This window comes from Chiloscyllium punctatum, chromosome 4, assembly GCF_047496795.1.
Source record: "Chiloscyllium punctatum isolate Juve2018m chromosome 4, sChiPun1.3, whole genome shotgun sequence".
NCBI lineage: Eukaryota > Metazoa > Chordata > Chondrichthyes > Orectolobiformes > Hemiscylliidae > Chiloscyllium > Chiloscyllium punctatum.
The window spans coordinates 5,406,026-5,428,849 of record NC_092742.1 but is presented as its reverse complement, the minus strand read 5'-3'; the positions used below and the strand labels follow the sequence as shown (position 1 = coordinate 5,428,849).

At 43.7% G+C, this 22,824-nt stretch overlaps 1 protein-coding gene across 6 annotated transcripts in view; it reads right to left on the bottom strand.

Moving 5' to 3' along the window:
- The window catches only part of LOC140476049 (uncharacterized), a 452,737-nt gene that overhangs the window by 164,527 nt on the left and 265,386 nt on the right, over positions 1 to 22,824 (bottom strand). For all 6 annotated transcript variants that reach the window (XM_072568002.1, XM_072568006.1, XM_072568005.1 and 3 more), the window contains one exon: positions 464 to 629. In XM_072568002.1, coding sequence (XP_072424103.1) covers positions 464 to 629 — 166 coding nt within the window. The remainder of the gene's footprint in view (positions 1 to 463; positions 630 to 22,824) is intronic.

Here is a 22,824-nt window from a genome sequence, read left to right as displayed (position 1 = left end):
TCAATTTCACATCATCAGAGAGCATCCCAGCCTGACCAGAACACCATGAATTACAGGAACAGGGTTAGGCCATTCGGTCCATCTTTGTCATTCACTCCTGGCTGATATGTTTCTCAAACCCATTCTCCTGCCTTATTCCTAAAACCTTTCACCCATTTTCTAATCAAGAACCGATCTACCTCTGTCTGAAACACGTTCAATGACTTGACCTCCACAGCTCTCTGCACCAATGAGTTCCACAGATTCCCCACTCTCTGGCTGAAGAAATTCCACCTCTTCATAGTTCCAAAGGATTGCCTCTGTGGCTGTGCCCTCGGGTCCTAGTCCCTCCGACTTGTGGACTCTCCATGTCCACTCTGTCCAGGCCTCTCAGTATTCGGTAAGCATCCTTACGCACAGGGCCTTACAACATTGGAGAGGTCATTGCTTTCAATTTTCTTTTGAGATGATGGGATGCACTGACCTGTGATGCCAAGCCTTGCACGAGAGAATCTTCTAGAAGCTTCAGGCGGCCCTCCGTTTCTTGTTGGACACGTTGCCAGGTTGCAGCCACCTGATCGTCATGGCCGAGTAACCCTTGCAGTTCTGCTGCCATTGTGTCTGTGAGCTGGAGGATATCCCTCGAGGAGCTGTATCACAGACAGACAGACACAGTTAACCAGAAGCAATTCCTAACTCTGCAGCCTGCCCATCATCCCAGACTAGACCGCAGCATGGTAATCAGATCAACAATGTCGAACATAACCCCCTCCCAGCTCTATCCCGGTTAGTGAACTCGTACACACATACACAGAATCACATTGATTTCAAATTACAGAAACAGGCTATTCAGCCCAATGGTCCATGCTGGAATTTTCATCTCATTCCCTCAATACAATCCTTTTTCCTTTCCAAACTCCTGTGTTTCTGCAGTTTTAAATGTATTTGATTGGTGACAATCACTCCATCCAGCAGAATTCCACACTCACACCCCTCTCTCGGGAAAGAGATTTCCACCTGACCACCCCACTGATTAAGGACTCATGCAATGACTCTGACAGAGCCAATTTCTGGTCTCCTCCACAAATGGGAATATTTTGTATCAAATTCTATTTTCATAAAACATAGAACAGTACAGCCTTGGAACAGGCCCTTTGGCCCATCATGATGCCATTCTAAACTAATGCTAACTGCCTGCACATGTTCCATTTCCCTCTATTCCGTGCCCGTTCATGTCTCTGTCTAAATGCCTTTATGGGTGCTCAGTGGTTAGCACGGCTGCCTCACAGCACCAGGGTCCTGGGTTCGATTCCTGCCTGTCTGTGTGAAGTTTGTACATTCTCCCCATGTCAGCGTGGGTTTCCTCTGGGTGCTCTGGTTCCCTCCCACAATCCAAAGATGTGCAGGTCAGGTGAATTGGACATGCTAAAATTGCCTGTACTGTTAGATGCCATTAGTCAGGGGTAAATATAGGGTAGGGGAATGGGTTTGGGTGGGTTTCACTTTGGAGGGTCGGTGTGGACTTGTTGAGCCGTAGGGCCTGTTTCCACACTGTAGGGAATCTAATCTAACCTCAACATTGCTGTACTATCTGCTCCTACCACCTCCCCTGGAAGCACATTCCAGGCACCCACAGCCTCATCTCAGTTAAACTCTCCTCTCTCCTTAAACCTAAGACCGCTAGATTTGGATATTTTCACCCTGGGAAAAAGACTCTGATTATCCACCATGTCCCTCATAATTTTATACACTTCTGTCAGGTCAGCCCTCAGCCTCCGACACTCCAGCTAAAGCAATCCAAGTTTGTCCAGCATCTCCATGTAGCTAATACAGGATGTTCTGCGATAGTGTGATAGTTGTGTTCCTATACAACCTCATGCTACAGTAAACCGCGCAATAGAAAACCGCGCTACGGAAAACCGCAATAGAAAAACGCACAATAGAAAACTGCACTATGGAAAACCGCAAAAGAAAACCACTATGGAAAACCGCGCAATGAAAAACCGCACGATGGAAAACCGCACGATGGAAAACCGCAATAGAAAACTGCGCTATGGAAAACCGCAAAAGAAAACCACACTATGGAAAACCGCACTATGGAAAACTGCGCTATGGAAAATCACACTATAGAAAACCGCAAAAGAAACCGCACTATGGAAAACCGCAATAGAAAACTGCACTATAGAAAACCGCACTATGGAAAACCGCACTATAGAAAACCGCACTATAGAAAACCGCACTATAGAAAACCGCGCTGTGGAAAACCACAATAGAAAACCGCACTATGGAAAACCGCACTATAGAAAACCGCACTATAGAAAACCGCACTATAGAAAACCGCACTATAGAAAACTGCGCTATGGAAAATCGCACTATAGAAAACCGCAATAGAAACCGCACTATGGAAAACCGCACTATAGAAAACCGCACTATAGAAAACTGCGCTATGGAAAATCGCACTATGGAAAACCACAATAGAAAACTGCACTATGGAAAACCGCAATAGAAAATCGCACTATGGAAAACCGCAATAGAAACTGCACTATGGAAAACCGCACTATGGAAAACCGCAATAGAAAACCACACTATGGAAAACCGCGCTATGGAAAACCGCAACAGAAAACCACAATAGAAAACCGCGCTATGGAAAACCGCAATAGAAAACCGCACTATGGAAAACCGCAACAGAAAACCGCACTATGGAAAACCGCAACAGAAAACCACAATAGAAAACCGCGCTATGGAAAACCGCAACAGAAAACCACAATAGAAAACCGCGCTATGGAAAACCACAATAGAAAACCGCAATTAAAAACCACAATAGAAAACCGCGCTATGGAAAACCGCAATAGAAAACCGCACTATGGAAAACCGCAACAGAAAACCACAATAGAAAACCACACTATGGAAAACGGCAATAGAAAATCGCACTATGGAAAACCGCAATAGAAACTGCACTATGGAAAACCGCAATAGAAAACCACACTATGGAAAACCGCGCTATGGAAAACCGCACTATGGAAAACCGCACTATGGAAAACCGCAACAGAAAACCGCGCTATGGAAAACCGCAACAGAAAACCACAATAGAAAACCGCGCTATGGAAAACCGCAACAGAAAACCACAATAGAAAACCGCGCTATGGAAAACCACAATAGAAAACCGCAATTAAAAACCACAATAGAAAACCGCGCTATGGAAAACCGCAATAGAAAATCGCACGATGGAAAACCGCAATAGAAAACCGCACTATGGAAAACCGCAACAGAAAACCGCAATAGAAAACCGCGCTATGGAAAACCGCAATAGAAAACCGCGCTATGGAAAACCGCAACAGAAAACCACAATAGAAAACCGCGCTATGGAAAACCACATTAAAAAACCGCAATAGAAAACCACAATAGAAAACCGCAATAGAAAACCGCGCTATGGAAAACCGCATTATGGAAAACCGCGCTATGGAAAACCGCGCTATGGAAAACCGCGCTATGGAAAACCGCGCTATGAAAAACCACGCCATGAAAAACCGCAATAGGAAACCGCAGTATGGAAAACCACACTATGGAAAACCGCAATAAAAAAACCGCACTATGGAAAACCACACTATGGAAAACCGCAATAAAAAAACCGCACTATGGAAAACCGCAATATGGAAAACCGCGCTATGGAAAACCGCAATAGAAAACCGCGCTATGGAAAACCGCAATAGAAAACCGCGCTATAGGAAACCGCAACAGAAAACCACAATAGAAAACCGCAACAGAAAACCACAACAGAAAACCACAATAGAAAACCGCACTATGGAAAACCGCAACAGAAAACCGCGCTATGGAAAACCACAATAGAAAACCGCAATAGAAAACCGCGCTATGGAAAACCGCAACAGAAAACCGCGCTATGGAAAACCACGCGATGAAATACCGCACGGTGGAAAACCGCAATAGAAAACCGCGCTATGGAAAACCGCAAAAGAAAACCACACTATGGAAAACCGCAACAGAAAACCGCGCTATTGAAAACCACTATGGAAAACTGCACTATGGAAATCCGCACTATGGAAAACCGCACTATGGAAAACCGCACTATGGAAAACCGCAATAGAAACCCGCACTATGGAAAACCGCAATAGAAAACCGCACTATGGAAAACCGCAATAGAAAACCGCGCTATAGAAACCGCACTATGGAAAACCGCACTATGGAAAACCGCACTATAGAAAACCGCACTATAGAAAACCGCACTATAGAAAACCGCACTATGGAAAACCGCACTATGGAAAACCGCACTATAGAAACTGCGCTATGGAAAACCGCAATAGAAAACCACACTATGGAAAACCGCGCTATAGAAACCGCACTATGGAAAACTGCACTATAGAAAACCGTAATAGAAACCGCGCTATGGAAAACCGCGCTATGGAAAACTGCAATAGAAAACCACACTATGGAAAACCGCAATAAAAAACCGCACTATGGAAAACCGCAATAGAAAACCACGCTATGGAAAACCGTAATAGAAAACCGCACTATGGAAAATTGCGCTACGGAAAACCGCAATAGAAAACCACACTATGGAAAACTGCAATAGAAAACCGCGCTATAGAAAACCACAATAGAAAACCGCAATAGAAAACCACATTATGGAAAACCGCAAAAGAAAACCGCGCTATGGAAAACCGCAATAGAAAACCACACTATGGAAAACCGCAATAGAAAACTGCACTATAGAAAACCGCGCTATGGAAAACCGCAATAGAAACCGGGCTATGGAAAACCGGGCTATGGAAAACCGTAATAGAAAACCACGCTATGGAAACCGCACTATGGAAAACCGCGCAATGGAAAACCACAATAGAAAACCACACTATGGAAAACCGCAATAGAAAACCGCGCTATGGAAAACCGTAATAGAAAACCGCACTATGGAAAACCGCAATAGAAAACCACGCTATGGAAAACCACGCTATAGGAAACCGCAATAGAAAACCGCGCTATAGAAAACCACGCTATGGAAAACCGCAATAGAAAACCGCGCTATGGAAAACCACGTTATGGAAAACCGCAATAGGAAAACGCGCTATAGAAAACTGCGCTATGGAAAACCACGCAATTGGAAAACCGCAATAGGAAACCGCGCTATAGAAAACCGCAATAGAAAACCGTGCTATGGAAAACCGCAATAGAAAACCGGACCACGGAAAACCGCACTATGGAAAATCGCAATAGAAAACCCCGCTATGGAAAACCGCAACAGAAAACCGCGCTATTGAAAACCACAACAGAAAACCGCGCTATTGAAAACCACAATAGAAAACCGTGCTATGGAAAACCGCAATAGAAAACCGGACCACGGAAAACCGCACTATGGAAAATCGCAATAGAAAACCGCGCTATGGAAAACCACAACAGAAAACCGCGCTATTGAAAACCACAATAGAAAACCGCTATGGAAAACCACGCTATGGAAAACCGCAATAGAAAACCGCGCTATAGAAAACCGCGCGATGAAATACCGCCAGATGGAAAACCGCAATAGAAAACCGCGCTATGGAAAACCGCAAAAGAAAACCACACTATGGAAAACCGCAACAGAAAACCGCGCTATTGAAAACCACAATAGAAAACCGCACTATTGAAAACCACAATAGAAAACCGCACTATGGAAAACCGCACTAGAAAACCGCACTATGGAAAACCGCAATAGAAAACCGCACTATGAAAAACCGCAATAGAAAACCGCGCTATAGAAACCGCACTATGGAAAACTGCACTATAGAAAACCGCACTATAGAAAAACGCACTATAGAAATCGCGCTATGCAAAACCGCACTATAGAAACCGCGCTATGGAAAACTGCAATAGAAAACCACACTATGGAAAACCGCAATAAAAAACCGCACTATGGAAAACCGCAATAGAAAACCACGCTATGGAAAACTGTAATAGAAAACCGCACTATGGAAAATCGCGCTACGGAAAACCGCAATAGAAAACCACACTATGGAAAACCGCAATAGAAAACCGCGCTATGAAAAACCGTAATAGAAAACCGCACTATGGAAAACCGCAATAGAAAACCACGCTATGGAAAACCACGCTATAGGAAACCGCAATAGAAAACCGCGCTATAGAAAACCACGCTATGGAAAACCGCAATAGAAAACCGCGCTATGGAAAACCGCAATAGGAAAACGCGCTATAGAAAACTGCGCTATGGAAAACCACGCAATTGGAAAACCGCAATAGGAAACCGCGCTATAGAAAACCGCAATAGAAAACCGTGCTATGGAAAACCGCAATAGAAAACCGGACCACGGAAAACCGCACTATGGAAAATCGCAATAGAAAACCGCGCTATGGAAAACCGCAACAGAAAACCGCGCTATTGAAAACCACAACAGAAAACCGCGCTATTGAAAACCACAATAGAAAACCGTGCTATGGAAAACCGCAATAGAAAACCGGACCACGGAAAACCGCACTATGGAAAATCGCAATAGAAAACCGCGCTATGGAAAACCACAACAGAAAACCGCGCTATTGAAAACCACAATAGAAAACCGCTATGGAAAACCACGCTATGGAAAACCGCAATAGAAAACCGCGCTATAGAAAACCGCGCGATGAAATACCGCCAGATGGAAAACCGCAATAGAAAACCGCGCTATGGAAAACCGCAAAAGAAAACCACACTATGGAAAACCGCAACAGAAAACCGCGCTATTGAAAACCACAATAGAAAACCGCACTATTGAAAACCACAATAGAAAACCGCACTATGGAAAACCGCACTAGAAAACCGCACTATGGAAAACCGCAATAGAAAACCGCACTATGAAAAACCGCAATAGAAAACCGCGCTATAGAAACCGCACTATGGAAAACTGCACTATAGAAAACCGCACTATAGAAATCGCGCTATGCAAAACCGCACTATAGAAACCGCGCTATGGAAAACCGCGCTATGGAAAACTGCAATAGAAAACCACACTATGGAAAACCGCAATAAAAAACCGCACTATGGAAAACCGCAATAGAAAACCACGCTATGGAAAACCGTAATAGAAAACCGCACTATGGAAAATCGCGCTACGGAAAACCGCAATAGAAAACCACACTATGGAAAACCGCAATAGAAAACCGCGCTATGGAAAACCGTAATAGAAAACCGCACTATGGAAAACCGCAATAGAAAACCGCACTATGGAAAACCACACTATGGAAAACCACACTATGGAAAACCGCAATAGAAAACCGCGCTATAGAAAACCGCAATAGAAAACCGCAATAGAAAACCACACTATGGAAAACCGCAAAAGAAAACCGCGCTATGGAAAACCGTGCTATGGAAAACCGCAATAGAAAACCACACTATGGAAAACCGCAATAGAAAACTGCACTATAGAAAACCGCGCTATGGAAAACCGCAATAGAAACCGGGCTATGGAAAACCGCGCTATGGAAAACCGCGCTATGGAAAACCGTAATAGAAAACCGCACAATGGAAAACCGCTATGGAAAACCGCTATGGAAAACCGCGTTATGGAAAACCACAATAGAAAACCACACTATGGAAAACCGCAATAGAAAACCGCGCTATGGAAAACCACGCTATAGGAAACCGCAACAGAAAACGGCAATAGAAAACCGCGCTATAGAAAACCACGCTATGGAAAACCGCTATAGAAAACTGCGCTATAGAAAACCGCACTATGTAAAACCACACTATGGAAAACCGCGCTATGGAAAACCGCAATAGAACACGGCGCTATACAAAACCATGCTACGGAAAACCGCAATAGAAAACCGCACTATGGAAAACCGCACTATGGAAAACCGCAATAGAAAACCGCACTATGGAAAACCGCACTATGGAAAACCGCAATAGAAAACCGCGCTATGGAAAACCGCAACAGAAAACCGCGCTATTGAAAACCGCAATAGAAAACCGCTATGGAAAACTGCAATAGAAAACCGCGCGATGGAAAACCGCACGATGGAAAACCGCACGATGGAAAACCGCACGATGGAAAACCGCACGATGGAAAACCGCGCTATGGAAAACCACACTATGGAAAACTGCAACAGAAAACCGCGCTATTGAAAACCACAATAGAAAACCGCACTATGGAAAACCGCAATAGAAAACCGCGCTATAGAAACCGCACTATGGAAAACTGCACTATAGAAAACTGCACTATAGAAAACCGCACTATAGAAACCGCGCTATGGAAAACCGCGCTATGGAAAACCGCAATAAAAAACCGCACTATGGAAAACCGCAATAGAAAACCACGCTATGGAAAACCGCAATAGAAAACCGCGCTATTGAAAACCACAACAGAAAACCGCAATAGAAAACCACACTATGGAAAACCGCAACAGAAAACCGCGCTATTGAAAACCACAACAGAAAACCGCGCTATTGAAAACCACAATAGAAAACCGCGCTATTGAAAACCACAATAGAAAACCGCGCTATGGAAAACCACGCTATAGAAAACCGCGCGATGAAATACCGCACGATGGAAAACCGCAATAGAAAACCGCGCTATGGAAAACCGCAAAAGAAAACCACACTATGGAAAACCGCAACAGAAAACCGCGCTATTGAAAACCACAATAGAAAACCGCACTATGGAAAACCGCACTATGGAAAACTGCACTATGGAAAACCGCAATAGAAAACCGCGCAATAGGAAACCGCACTATGGAAAACCGCAATAGAAAACCGCACTATGGAAAACCGCAATAGAAAACCGCACTATGGAAAACCGCAATAGAAAACCGCGCTATAGAAAACCGCGCTATGGAAAACCGCAAAAGAAAACCACACTATGGAAAACCGCAACAGAAAACCACGCTATTGAAAACCACAATAGAAAACCGCACTATGGAAAACCGCACTAGAAAACCGCACTATGGAAAATCGCAATAGAAAACCGCACTATGAAAAACCGCAATAGAAAACCGCGCTATAGAAACCGCACTATGGAAAACTGCACTATAGAAAACTGCAATAGAAATCGCGCTATGCAAAACCGCACTATAGAAACCGCGCTATGGAAAACTGCAATAGAAAACCACACTATGGAAAACCGCAATAAAAAACCACACTATGGAAAACCGCAATAGAAACCACGCTATGGAAAACCGTAATAGAAAACCGCACTATGGAAAACCGCAATAGAAAACCGCGCTATGGAAAACCGTAATAGAAAACCGCGCTATGGAAAACCGCAATAGAAAATCGCGCTACGGAAAACCGCAATAAAAAACCACACTATGGAAAACCGCAATAGAAAACCGCGCTATGGAAAACCGTAATAGAAAACCGCACTATGGAAAACCGCTATGGAAAACCGCACTATGGAAAACCACACTATGGAAAACCACACTATGGAAAACCACACTATGGAAAACCGCAATAGAAAACCGCGCTATAGAAAACCACAATAGAAAACCGCAATAGAAAACCACACTATGGAAAACCGCAAAAGAAAACCGCGCTATGGAAAACCGCACTATGGAAAACCGCACTATGGAAAACCGCACTATGGAAAACCGCATTATGGAAAACCGCACTATGGAAAACCGCAATAGAAAACTGCACTATAGAAAACCGCGCTATGGAAAACCGCAATAGAAACCGCGCTATGGAAAACTGCAATAGAAAACCGCGCTATGGAAAACCGTAATAGAAAACCGCACTATGGAAAACCGCTATGGAAAACCACGCTATGGAAAACCACAATAGAAAACCGCGCTATGGAAAACCACGCTATAGGAAACCGCGCTATGGAAAACCACGCTATGGAAAACCGCAATAGAAAACCGCGCTATAGAAAACCGCACTATGGAAAACCGTGCTATAGAAAACCACACTATAGAAAACCACGCTATGGAAAACCACACTATGGAAAACCACACTATGGAAAACCACACTATGGAAAACCGTGCTATGGAAAACCGTGCTATGGAAAACCGCGCTATGGAAAACCGCGCTATGGAAAACCGCGCTATGGAAAACCTCAATAGAAAAACGCGCTATAGAAAACCACGCTATGGAAAACCACGCTATGGAAAACCACGCTATGGAAAACCGCAATAGGAAACCGCGCTATAGAAAAACGCAATAGAAAACCGCAATAGAAAACCGCACTATGGAAAACCGCGCTATAGAAAACCGCAATAGAAAACCACACTATAGAAAACCGCGCTATGGAAAACCTCAATAGAAAAAGGCGCTATAGAAAACCGCGCTATGGAAAACCACGCTATAGAAAACCGCGCTATAGAAAACCGCAATAGAACACGGCGCTATACAAAACCGCGCTATGGAAAACCGCAATAGAAAACCACACTATAGAAAACCGCAATAGAAAACCACGCAATAGGAAACCGCGCTATAGAAAACCGCAATAGAAAACCGTACTATGGAAAACCGCACTATGGAAAATCGCAATAGAAAACCGCGCTATGGAAAATCGCAATAGAAAACCGCGCAATGGAAAACCGCACCATGGAAAACCGCACCATGGAAAACCGCACCATGGAAAACCGCACCATGGAAAACCGCGCTATAGAAAACCGCAATAGAAAACCGCAGTAGAAAACAACACTATAGAAAACCGCGCTATGGAAAACCGCAATAGAAAACCGCACTATGGAAAACCACACTATGGAAAACCACACTATGGAAAACCACACTATGGAAAACCGCAATAGAAAACCGCGCTATAGAAAACCGCAATAGAAAACCACACTATGGAAAACCGCAAAAGAAAACCGCGCTATGGAAAACCGTGCTATGGAAAACCGCAATAGAAAACCACACTATGGAAAACCGCAATAGAAAACTGCACTATAGAAAACCGCGCTATGGAAAACCGCAATAGAAACCGGGCTATGGAAAACCGCGCTATGGAAAACCGCGCTATGGAAAACCGTAATAGAAAACCGCACTATGGAAAACCGCTATGGAAAACCGCTATGGAAAACCGCGTTATGGAAAACCACAATAGAAAACCACACTATGGAAAACCGCAATAGAAAACCGCGCTATGGAAAACCGTAATAGAAAACTGCACTATGGAAAACCGCAATAGAAAACCGCGCTATGGAAAACCACGCTATAGGAAACCGCAACAGAAAACGGCAATAGAAAACCGCGCTATAGAAAACCACGCTATGGAAAACTGCAATAGAAAACCGCGCTATGGAAAACCACGCTATGGAAAACCGCAATAGGAAAACGCGCTATGGAAAACCACGCTATGGAAAACCGCTATAGAAAACTGCGCTATAGAAAACCGCACTATGTAAAACCACACTATGGAAAACCGCGCTATGGAAAACCGCAATAGAACACGGCGCTATACAAAACCATGCTATGGAAAACCGCAATAGAAAACCGCACTATGGAAAACCGCACTATGGAAAACCGCAATAGAAAACCGCACTATGGAAAACCGCACTATGGAAAACCGCACTATGGAAAACCGCAATAGAAAACCGCAATAGAAAACCGCGCTATGGAAAACCGCAACAGAAAACCGCGCTATTGAAAACCGCAATAGAAAACCGCTATGGAAAACTGCAATAGAAAACCGCGCGATGGAAAACCGCACGATGGAAAACCGCACGATGGAAAACCGCACGATGGAAAACCGCACGATGGAAAACCGCGCTATGGAAAACCGCAACAGAAAACCACACTATGGAAAACTGCAACAGAAAACCGCGCTATTGAAAACCACAATAGAAAACCGCACTATGGAAAACCGCAATAGAAAACCGCGCTATAGAAACCGCACTATGGAAATCGCGCTATGCAAAACCGCACTATAGAAACCGCGCTATGGAAAACTGCAATAGAAAACCACACTATGGAAAACCGCAATAAAAAACCGCACTATGGAAAACCGCAATAGAAAACCACGCTATGGAAAACCGTAATAGAAAACCGCACTATGGAAAATCGCGCTACGGAAAACCGCAATAGAAAACCACACTATGGAAAACCACAATAGAAAACCGCGCTATGGAAAACCTTAATAGAAAACCGCACTATGGAAAACCGCTATAGAAAACCGCAATAGAAAACCACACTATGGAAAACCACACTATGGAAAACCACACTATGGAAAACCACACTATGGAAAACCACACTATGGAAAACCGCAATAGAAAACCGCGCTATAGAAAACCACAATAGAAAACCGCAATAGAAAACCACACTATGGAAAACCGCAAAAGAAAACCGCGCTATGGAAAACCGTGCTATGGAAAACCGTGCTATGGAAAACCACACTATGGAAAACCGCAATAGAAAACTGCACTATAGAAAACCGCGCTATGGAAAACCGCAATAGAAACCGGGCTATGGAAAACCGCGCTATGGAAAACCGTAATAGAAAACCGCACAATGGAAAACCGCTATGGAAAACCGCGCTATGGAAAACCACAATAGAAAACCACACTATGGAAAACCGCAATAGAAAACCGCGCTATGGAAAACCGTAATAGAAAACTGCACTATGGAAAACCGCAATAGAAAACCGCGCTATGGAAAACCACGCTATAGGAAACCGCAACAGAAAACGGCAATAGAAAACCGCGCTATAGAAAACCATGCTATGGAAAACTGCAATAGAAAACCGCGCTATGGAAAACCACGCTATGGAAAACCGCAATAGGAAAACGCGCTATAGAAAACCACGCTATAGAAAACCGCTATAGAAAATCGCACTATGTAAATCCACGCTATGGAAAACCGCAATAGAACACGGCGCTATACAAAACCATGCTATGGAAAACCGCAATAGAAAACCGCACTATGGAAAACCGCACTATGGAAAACCGCAATAGAAAACCGCACTATGGAAAACCGCACTATGGAAAACCGCAATAGAAAACCGCGCTATGGAAAACCGCGCTATGGAAAACCGCAACAGAAAACCGCGCTATTGAAAACCGCAATAGAAAACCGCAATAGAAAACCGCGCGATGAAAAACCGCACGATGGAAAACCGCAATAGAAAACCGCGCTATGGAAAACCGCAACAGAAAACCACACTATGGAAAACTGCAACAGAAAACCGCGCTATTGAAAACCACAATAGAAAACCGCACTATGGAAAACCGCAATATAGAAACCGCACTATAGAAAACCGCACTATAGAAACCGCGCTATGGAAAACCGCAATAAAAAACCGCACTATGGAAAACCGCAATAGAAAACCACGCTATGGAAAACCGCAATAGAAAACCGCGCTATTGAAAACCACAACAGAAAACCGCAATAGAAAACCACACTATGGAAAACCGCAACAGAAAACCGCGCTATTGAAAACCACAACAGAAAACCGCGCTATTGAAAACCACAATAGAAAACCGCGCTATTGAAAACCACAATAGAAAACCGCGCTATGGAAAACCACGCTATAGAAAACCGCGCGATGAAATACCGCACGATGGAAAACCGCAATAGAAAACCGCGCTATGGAAAACCGCAAAAGAAAACCACACTATGGAAAACCGCAACAGAAAACCGCGCTATTGAAAACCACAATAGAAAACCGCACTATGGAAAACCGCACTATGGAAAACCGCAATAGAAAACCGCGCAATAGGAAACCGCACTATGGAAAACCGCAATAGAAAACCGCACTATGGAAAACCGCAATAGAAAACCGCACTATGGAAAACCGCAATAGAAAACCGCGCTATAGAAAACCGCGCTATGGAAAACCGCAAAAGAAAACCACACTATGGAAAACCGCAACAGAAAACCACGCTATTGAAAACCACAATAGAAAACCGCACTATGGAAAACCGCACTAGAAAACCGCACTATGGAAAATCGCAATAGAAAACCGCACTATGGAAAATCGCAATAGAAAACCGCACTATGAAAAACCGCAATAGAAAACCGCGCTATAGAAACCGCACTATGGAAAACTGCACTATAGAAAACTGCAATAGAAATCGCGCTATGCAAAACCGCACTATAGAAACCGCGCTATGGAAAACCGCGCTATGGAAAACTGCAATAGAAAACCACACTATGGAAAACCGCAATAAAAAACCACACTATGGAAAACCGCAATAGAAAACCACGCTATGGAAAACCGTAATAGAAAACCGCACTATGGAAAACCGCAATAGAAAACCGCGCTATGGAAAACCGCAATAGAAAACCGCGCTATGGAAAACCGCAATAGAAAATCGCGCTACGGAAAACCGCAATAAAAAACCACACTATGGAAAACCGCAATAGAAAACCGCGCTATGGAAAACCGTAATAGAAAACCGCACTATGGAAAACCGCTATGGAAAACCGCACTATGGAAAACCACACTATGGAAAACCACACTATGGAAAACCGCAATAGAAAACCGCGCTATAGAAAACCACAATAGAAAACCGCAATAGAAAACCACACTATGGAAAACCGCAAAAGAAAACCGCGCTATGGAAAACCGCACTATGGAAAACCGCACTATGGAAAACCGCACTATGGAAAACCGCATTATGGAAAACCGCACTATGGAAAACCGCAATAGAAAACTGCACTATAGAAAACCGCGCTATGGAAAACCGCAATAGAAACCGCGCTATGGAAAACTGCAATAGAAAACCGCGCTATGGAAAACCGTAATAGAAAACCGCACTATGGAAAACCGCTATGGAAAACCACGCTATGGAAAACCACAATAGAAAACCGCGCTATGGAAAACCACGCTATAGGAAACCGCAATAGGAAACCGCGCTATGGAAAACCACGCTATGGAAAACCGCAATAGAAAACCGCGCTGTAGAAAACCGCACTATGGAAAACCGTGCTATAGAAAACCACACTATGGAAAACCACACTATGGAAAACCACACTATGGAAAACCGTGCTATGGAAAACCGTGCTATGGAAAACCGCGCTATGGAAAACCGCGCTATGGAAAACCGCGCTATTGAAAACCACAACAGAAAACCGCAATAGAAAACCACACTATGGAAAACCGCAACAGAAAACCGCGCTATTGAAAACCACAACAGAAAACCGCGCTATTGAAAACCACAATAGAAAACCGCGCTATTGAAAACCACAATAGAAAACCGCGCTATGGAAAACCACGCTATAGAAAACCGCGCGATGAAATACCGCACGATGGAAAACCGCAATAGAAAACCGCGCTATGGAAAACCGCAAAAGAAAACCACACTATGGAAAACCGCAACAGAAAACCGCGCTATTGAAAACCACAATAGAAAACCGCACTATGGAAAACCGCACTATGGAAAACCGCAATAGAAAACCGCGCAATAGGAAACCGCACTATGGAAAACCGCAATAGAAAACCGCACTATGAAAAACCGCAATAGAAAACCGCACTATGGAAAACCGCAATAGAAAACCGCGCTATAGAAAACCGCGCTATGGAAAACCGCAAAAGAAAACCACACTATGGAAAACCGCAACAGAAAACCACGCTATTGAAAACCACAATAGAAAACCGCACTATGGAAAACCGCACTAGAAAACCGCACTATGGAAAATCGCAATAGAAAACCGCACTATGGAAAATCGCAATAGAAAACCGCACTATGAAAAACCGCAATAGAAAACCGCGCTATAGAAACCGCACTATGGAAAACTGCACTATAGAAAACTGCAATAGAAATCGCGCTATGCAAAACCGCACTATAGAAACCGCGCTATGGAAAACCGCGCTATGGAAAACTGCAATAGAAAACCACACTATGGAAAACCGCAATAAAAAACCACACTATGGAAAACCGCAATAGAAAACCACGCTATGGAAAACCGTAATAGAAAACCGCACTATGGAAAACCGCAATAGAAAACCGCGCTATGGAAAACCGTAATAGAAAACCGCGCTATGGAAAACCGCAATAGAAAATCGCGCTACGGAAAACCGCAATAAAAAACCACACTATGGAAAACCGCAATAGAAAACCGCGCTATGGAAAACCGTAATAGAAAACCGCACTATGGAAAACCGCTATGGAAAACCGCACTATGGAAAACCACACTATGGAAAACCACACTATGGAAAACCACACTATGGAAAACCGCAATAGAAAACCGCGCTATAGAAAACCACAATAGAAAACCGCAATAGAAAACCACACTATGGAAAACCGCAAAAGAAAACCGCGCTATGGAAAACCGCACTATGGAAAACCGCACTATGGAAAACCGCACTATGGAAAACCGCATTATGGAAAACCGCACTATGGAAAACCGCAATAGAAAACTGCACTATAGAAAACCGCGCTATGGAAAACCGCAATAGAAACCGCGCTATGGAAAACTGCAATAGAAAACCGCGCTATGGAAAACCGTAATAGAAAACCGCACTATGGAAAACCGCTATGGAAAACCACGCTATGGAAAACCACAATAGAAAACCGCGCTATGGAAAACCACGCTATAGGAAACCGCAATAGGAAACCGCGCTATGGAAAACCGCAATAGAAAACCGCGCTATAGAAAACCGCACTATGGAAAACCGTGCTATAGAAAACCACACTATAGAAAACCACGCTATGGAAAACCACACTATGGAAAACCACACTATGGAAAACCGTGCTATGGAAAACCGTGCTATGGAAAACCGTGCTATGGAAAACCGCGCTATGGAAAACCGCGCTATGGAAAACCGCGCTATGGAAAACCGCGCTATGGAAAACCTCAATAGAAAAACGCGCTATAGAAAACCACGCTATGGAAAACCACGCTATGGAAAACCACGCTATGGAAAACCACGCTATGGAAAACCGCAATAGGAAACCGCGCTATAGAAAAACGCAATAGAAAACCGCAATAGAAAACCGCACTATGGAAAACCGCGCTATAGAAAACCGCGCTATAGAAAACCGCAATAGAAAACCACACTATAGAAAACCGCGCTATGGAAAACCTCAATAGAAAAAGGCGCTATAGAAAACCGCGCTATGGAAAACCACGCTATAGAAAACCGCGCTATAGAAAACCGCAATAGAACACGGCGCTATACAAAACCGCGCTATGGAAAACCGCAATAGAAAACCACACTATAGAAAACCGCAATAGAAAACCGCGCAATAGGAAACCGCGCTATAGAAAACCGCAATAGAAAACCGTACTATGGAAAACCGCACTATGGAAAATCGCAATAGAAAACCGCGCTATGGAAAATCGCAATAGAAAACCGCGCAATGGAAAACCGCACCATGGAAAACCGCACCATGGAAAACCGCACCATGGAAAACCGCACCATGGAAAACCGCACCATGGAAAACCGCGCTATAGAAAACCGCAATAGAAAACCGCAGTAGAAAACAACACTATAGAAAACCGCGCTATGGAAAACCGCAATAGAAAACCGCGCTATGGAAAACCGCAATAGAAAACTGCGCTATACAAAACTGCGCTATGGTAAACCGTGCTATGGAAAACCGCAATAGAACACGGCGCTATACAAAACCGTGCTATGGAAAACCGCAATAGAAAACCACACTATAGAAAACCGCAATAGAAAACCGCATTATGGAAAACCGCGCTATGGAAAACCGCAATAGAACACGGCGCTATGGAAAACCGCAATAGAAAACCACACTATAGAAAACCGCAATAGAACACGGCGCTATACAAAACCGAGCTATGGAAAACCGCAATAGAAAACCACACTATAGAAAACCGCAATAGAAAACCGCGCTATGGAAAACCGCAATAGAAAACCGCGCTATAGAAAACCGCAGTACAAAACCGCAGTAGAAAACAACACTATAGAAAACCGCGCTATGGAAAACCGCAATAGAAAACCGCGCTATGGAAAACCGCGCTATGGAAAACCGCGCTATGGAAAACCTCAATAGAAAAACGCGCTATAGAAAACCACGCTATGGAAAACCACGCTATGGAAAACCACGCTATGGAAAACCACGCTATGGAAAACCGCAATAGGAAACCGCGCTATAGAAAAACGCAATAGAAAACCGCAATAGAAAACCGCACTATGGAAAACCGCGCTATAGAAAACCGCGCTATAGAAAACCGCAATAGAAAACCACACTATAGAAAACCGCGCTATGGAAAACCTCAATAGAAAAAGGCGCTATAGAAAACCGCGCTATGGAAAACCACGCTATAGAAAACCGCGCTATAGAAAACCGCAATAGAACACGGCGCTATACAAAACCGCGCTATGGAAAACCGCAATAGAAAACCACACTATAGAAAACCGCAATAGAAAACCGCGCAATAGGAAACCGCGCTATAGAAAACCGCAATAGAAAACCGTACTATGGAAAACCGCACTATGGAAAATCGCAATAGAAAACCGCGCTATGGAAAATCGCAATAGAAAACCGCGCAATGGAAAACCGCACCATGGAAAACCGCACCATGGAAAACCGCACCATGGAAAACCGCACCATGGAAAACCGCACCATGGAAAACCGCACCATGGAAAACCGCACCATGGAAAACCGCGCTATAGAAAACCGCAATAGAAAACCGCAGTAGAAAACAACACTATAGAAAACCGCGCTATGGAAAACCGCAATAGAAAACCGCGCTATGGAAAACCGCAATAGAAAACTGCGCTATACAAAACTGCGCTATGGTAAACCGTGCTATGGAAAACCGCAATAGAACACAGCGCTATACAAAACCGTGCTATGGAAAACCGCAATAGAAAACCACACTATAGAAAACCGCAATAGAAAACCGCATTATGGAAAACCGCGCTATGGAAAACCGCAATAGAACACGGCGCTATGGAAAACCGCAATAGAAAACCACACTATAGAAAACCGCAATAGAACACGGCGCTATACAAAACCGAGCTATGGAAAACCGCAATAGAAAACCACACTATAGAAAACCGCAATAGAAAACCGCGCTATGGAAAACCGCAATAGAAAACCGCGCTATAGAAAACCGCAGTACAAAACCGCAGTAGAAAACAACACTATAGAAAACCGCGCTATGGAAAACCGCAATAGAAAACCGCGCTATGGAAAACCGCAATAGAAAACCACGCTATACAAAACCGCGCTATGGAAAACCGCGCTATGGAAAACCGCGCTATGGAAAACCGCAATAGAACACGGCGCTATACAAAACCGTGCTATGGAAAACCGCAATAGAAAACCACACTATAGAAAACCGCAATAGAAAACCGCGCTATGGAAAACCGCAATAAAAAAACGCGCTATAGAAAACCGCAATAGAAAACTGCGCTATACAAAACCGCGGTATGGAAAACCGCAATAGAACACGGTGCTATACAAAACCGTGCTATGGAAAACCGCAATAGAAAACCACACTATAGAAAACCGCAATAGAAAACCGTGCTATGGAAAATCACAATAGAAAACCGCAATAGAAAACCGCGCTATGGAAAACCGCAGTAGAAAACCGCGCTATAGAAAACCGCAATAGGAAACCGCGCTATAGAAAACCGCGCTATAGAAAACCGCAATAGAAAACCGCGCTATGGAAAACCGCAAAAGAAAACCACACTATGGAAAACCGCAACAGAAAACCGCGCTATTGAAAACCACAATAGAAAACCGCACTATGGAAAACCGCACTAGAAAACCGCACTATGGAAAATCGCAATAGAAAACCGCACTATGAAAAACCGCAATAGAAAACCGCGCTATAGAAACCGCACTATAGAAAACCGCAATAGAAATCGCGCTATGCAAAACCGCACTATAGAAACCGCGCTATGGAAAACTGCAATAGAAAACCACACTATGGAAAACCGCAATAAAAAACCGCACTATGGAAAACCGCAATAGAAAACCACGCTATGGAAAACCGTAATAGAAAACCGCACTATGGAAAACCGCAATAGAAAACCGCGCTATGGAAAACCGTAATAGAAAACCGCACTATGGAAAACCGCAATAGAAAATCGCGCTACGGAAAACCGCAATAGAAAACCGCGCTATGGAAAACCGTAATAGAAAACCGCACTATGGAAAACCGCTATGGAAAACCACACTATGGAAAACCACACTATGGAAAACCACACTATGGAAAACCGCAATAGAAAACCGCGCTATAGAAAACCACAATAGAAAACCACACTATGGAAAACCGCAAAAGAAAACCGCGCTATGGAAAACCGCACTATGGAAAACCGCAATAGAAAACCGCGCTATAGAAAACCACAATAGAAAACCACACTATGGAAAACCGCAAAAGAAAACCGCGCTATGGAAAACCGCACTATGGAAAACCGCATTATGGAAAACCGCACTATGGAAAACCGCAATAGAAAACTGCACTATAGAAAACCGCGCTATGGAAAACCGCAATAGAAACCGCGCTATGGAAAACTGCAATAGAAAACCGCGCTATGGAAAACCGTAATAGAAAACCGCACTATGGAAAACCGCTATGGAAAACCACAATAGAAAACCGCGCTATGGAAAACCACGCTATAGGAAACCGCAATAGGAAACCGCAATAGGAAACCGCGCTATAGAAAACCACGCTATGGAAAACCGCAATAGAAAACCGCGCTATGGAAAACCGCAATAGGAAAACGCGCTATAGAAAACCGCTATGGAAAACCACGCTATGGAAAACGGCAATAGAAAACCACGCTATAGAAAACCGCACTATGGAAAACCGTGCTATAGAAAACCACACTATAGAAAACCACGCTATGGAAAACCACACTATGGAAAACCACACTATGGAAAACCACACTATGGAAAACCGCGCTATGGAAAACCGCGCTATGGAAAACCGCGCTATGGAAAACCTCAATAGAAAAACGCGCTATAGAAAACCACGCTATGGAAAACCACGCTATGGAAAACCGCAATAGGAAACCGCGCTATAGAAAAACGCAATAGAAAACCGCGCTATAGAAAACCACAATAGAAAACCGCACTATGGAAAACCGCACTATAGAAAACCGCAATAGAAAACCACACTATAGAAAACCGCGCTATGGAAAACCTCAATAGAAAAAGGCGCTATAGAAAACCGCGCTATGGAAAACCGCGCTATAGAAAACCGCGCTATAGAAAACCGCAATAGAACACGGCGCTATACAAAACCGCGCTATGGAAAACCACACTATAGAAAACCGCAATAGAAAACCTCGCAATAGGAAACCGCGCTATAGAAAACCGCAATAGAAAACCGTACTATGGAAAACCGCACTATGGAAAATCGCAATAGAAAACCGCACTATGGAAAATCGCAATAGAAAACCGCGCTATGGAAAATCGCAATGGAAAACCGCGCAATGGAAAACCGCGCAATGGAAAACCGCACCATGGAAAACCGCACCATGGAAAACCGCAATAGAAAACCGCGCTAAGGAAAACCGCGCTATGGAAAACCGCGCTATGGAAAACCGCAACAGAACACGGCGCTATACAAAACCGCGCTATGGAAAACCGCAATAGAAAACCACACTATAGAAAACCGCAATAGAAAACCGCGCTATGGAAAACCGCAATAAAAAAACGCGCTATAGAAAACCGCAATAGAAAACTGCGCTATACAAAACCGCGGTATGGAAAACCGCAATAGAACACGGTGCTATACAAAACCGTGCTATGGAAAACCGCAATAGAAAACCACACTATAGAAAACCGCAATAGAAAACCGTGCTATGGAAAATCACAATAGAAAACCGCGCTATGGAAAACCGCAGTAGAAAACCGCGCTATAGAAAACCGCAATAGGAAACCGCGCTATAGAAAACCGCGCTATAGAAAACCGCAATAGAAAACCGCCGATGGAAAACCGCAATAGAAAACTGCACTATGGAAAACCGCAATAGAAATCCGCGCTATGGAAAACCGCAATAGAAAACCACGCTATAGAAAACCGCGCAATAGAAAACCATGCTATGGAAATCCACAACAGAAAACCGCGCTATGGAAAACCGCAATAGAAAACCATGCTATGGAAATCCACAACAGAAAACCGCGCTATGGAAAACCGCAATAGAAAACCGCGCTATGGAAAACCGCGCTAAGGAAAACCGCAATAGAAAACCGCACTATGGAAAACCGCGCTACGGAAAACCGCAATAGAAAAGCACGCTATGGAAAACTGCGCTATGGAAAACTGTGCTTTAGAAAATCACAATATCATTCAGCAGAAAGTTCACATTATCCAAATGGCGTCCACAATTTGTTAATTGTGTTATAGCCAATTTGCGTTGATGAAACACACATTTTACCAGAATGGTCTGTACACTCTAATCCAGGCAACATCTGGTAAACCTCTTTTGCACCCTCTCCACATCATTCCTATAGAGTGCACACAATCCTCTCAATGTAGCCTAATGTTTTAGACTGTAACTTTTATACTCAATGCTCCAACCGATGAAGGCAAGCATGCCATTGGCCTTCTTCACCACCATATCCACTTCTGTTGCCAATTTCAGGGAGCTATAGACTTGGACCCCATCAGCCCTGTGTATATCAATGCTCCCAAGGGTCCTGCCATTTACAATATACTTTCCTCTTGAATTTGCCCTCCCAAAATGCATCACCTCACACTTGTTCGAATTAAACCCCATCTGCCATTTCTCCACCCAATTTTCCAACTAATCTACATTCTACTGTATCCTTTGATAAGCTTCCTCACTAACCACAACTCCGTCAATTTTCATGTCATGTGCAAACTTATCAAACAGACCAACAGATACTAAATAAGTATTTTGCGTCAGTATTTACTGTGGAAAAGGATATGGAAGATATAGATTGTAGGGAAATAAATGGTGACATCTTGCAAAATGTCCAGATTACAGAGGAGGAAGTATTGACGTCTTGAAATGGGTAAAGGTGGATCAA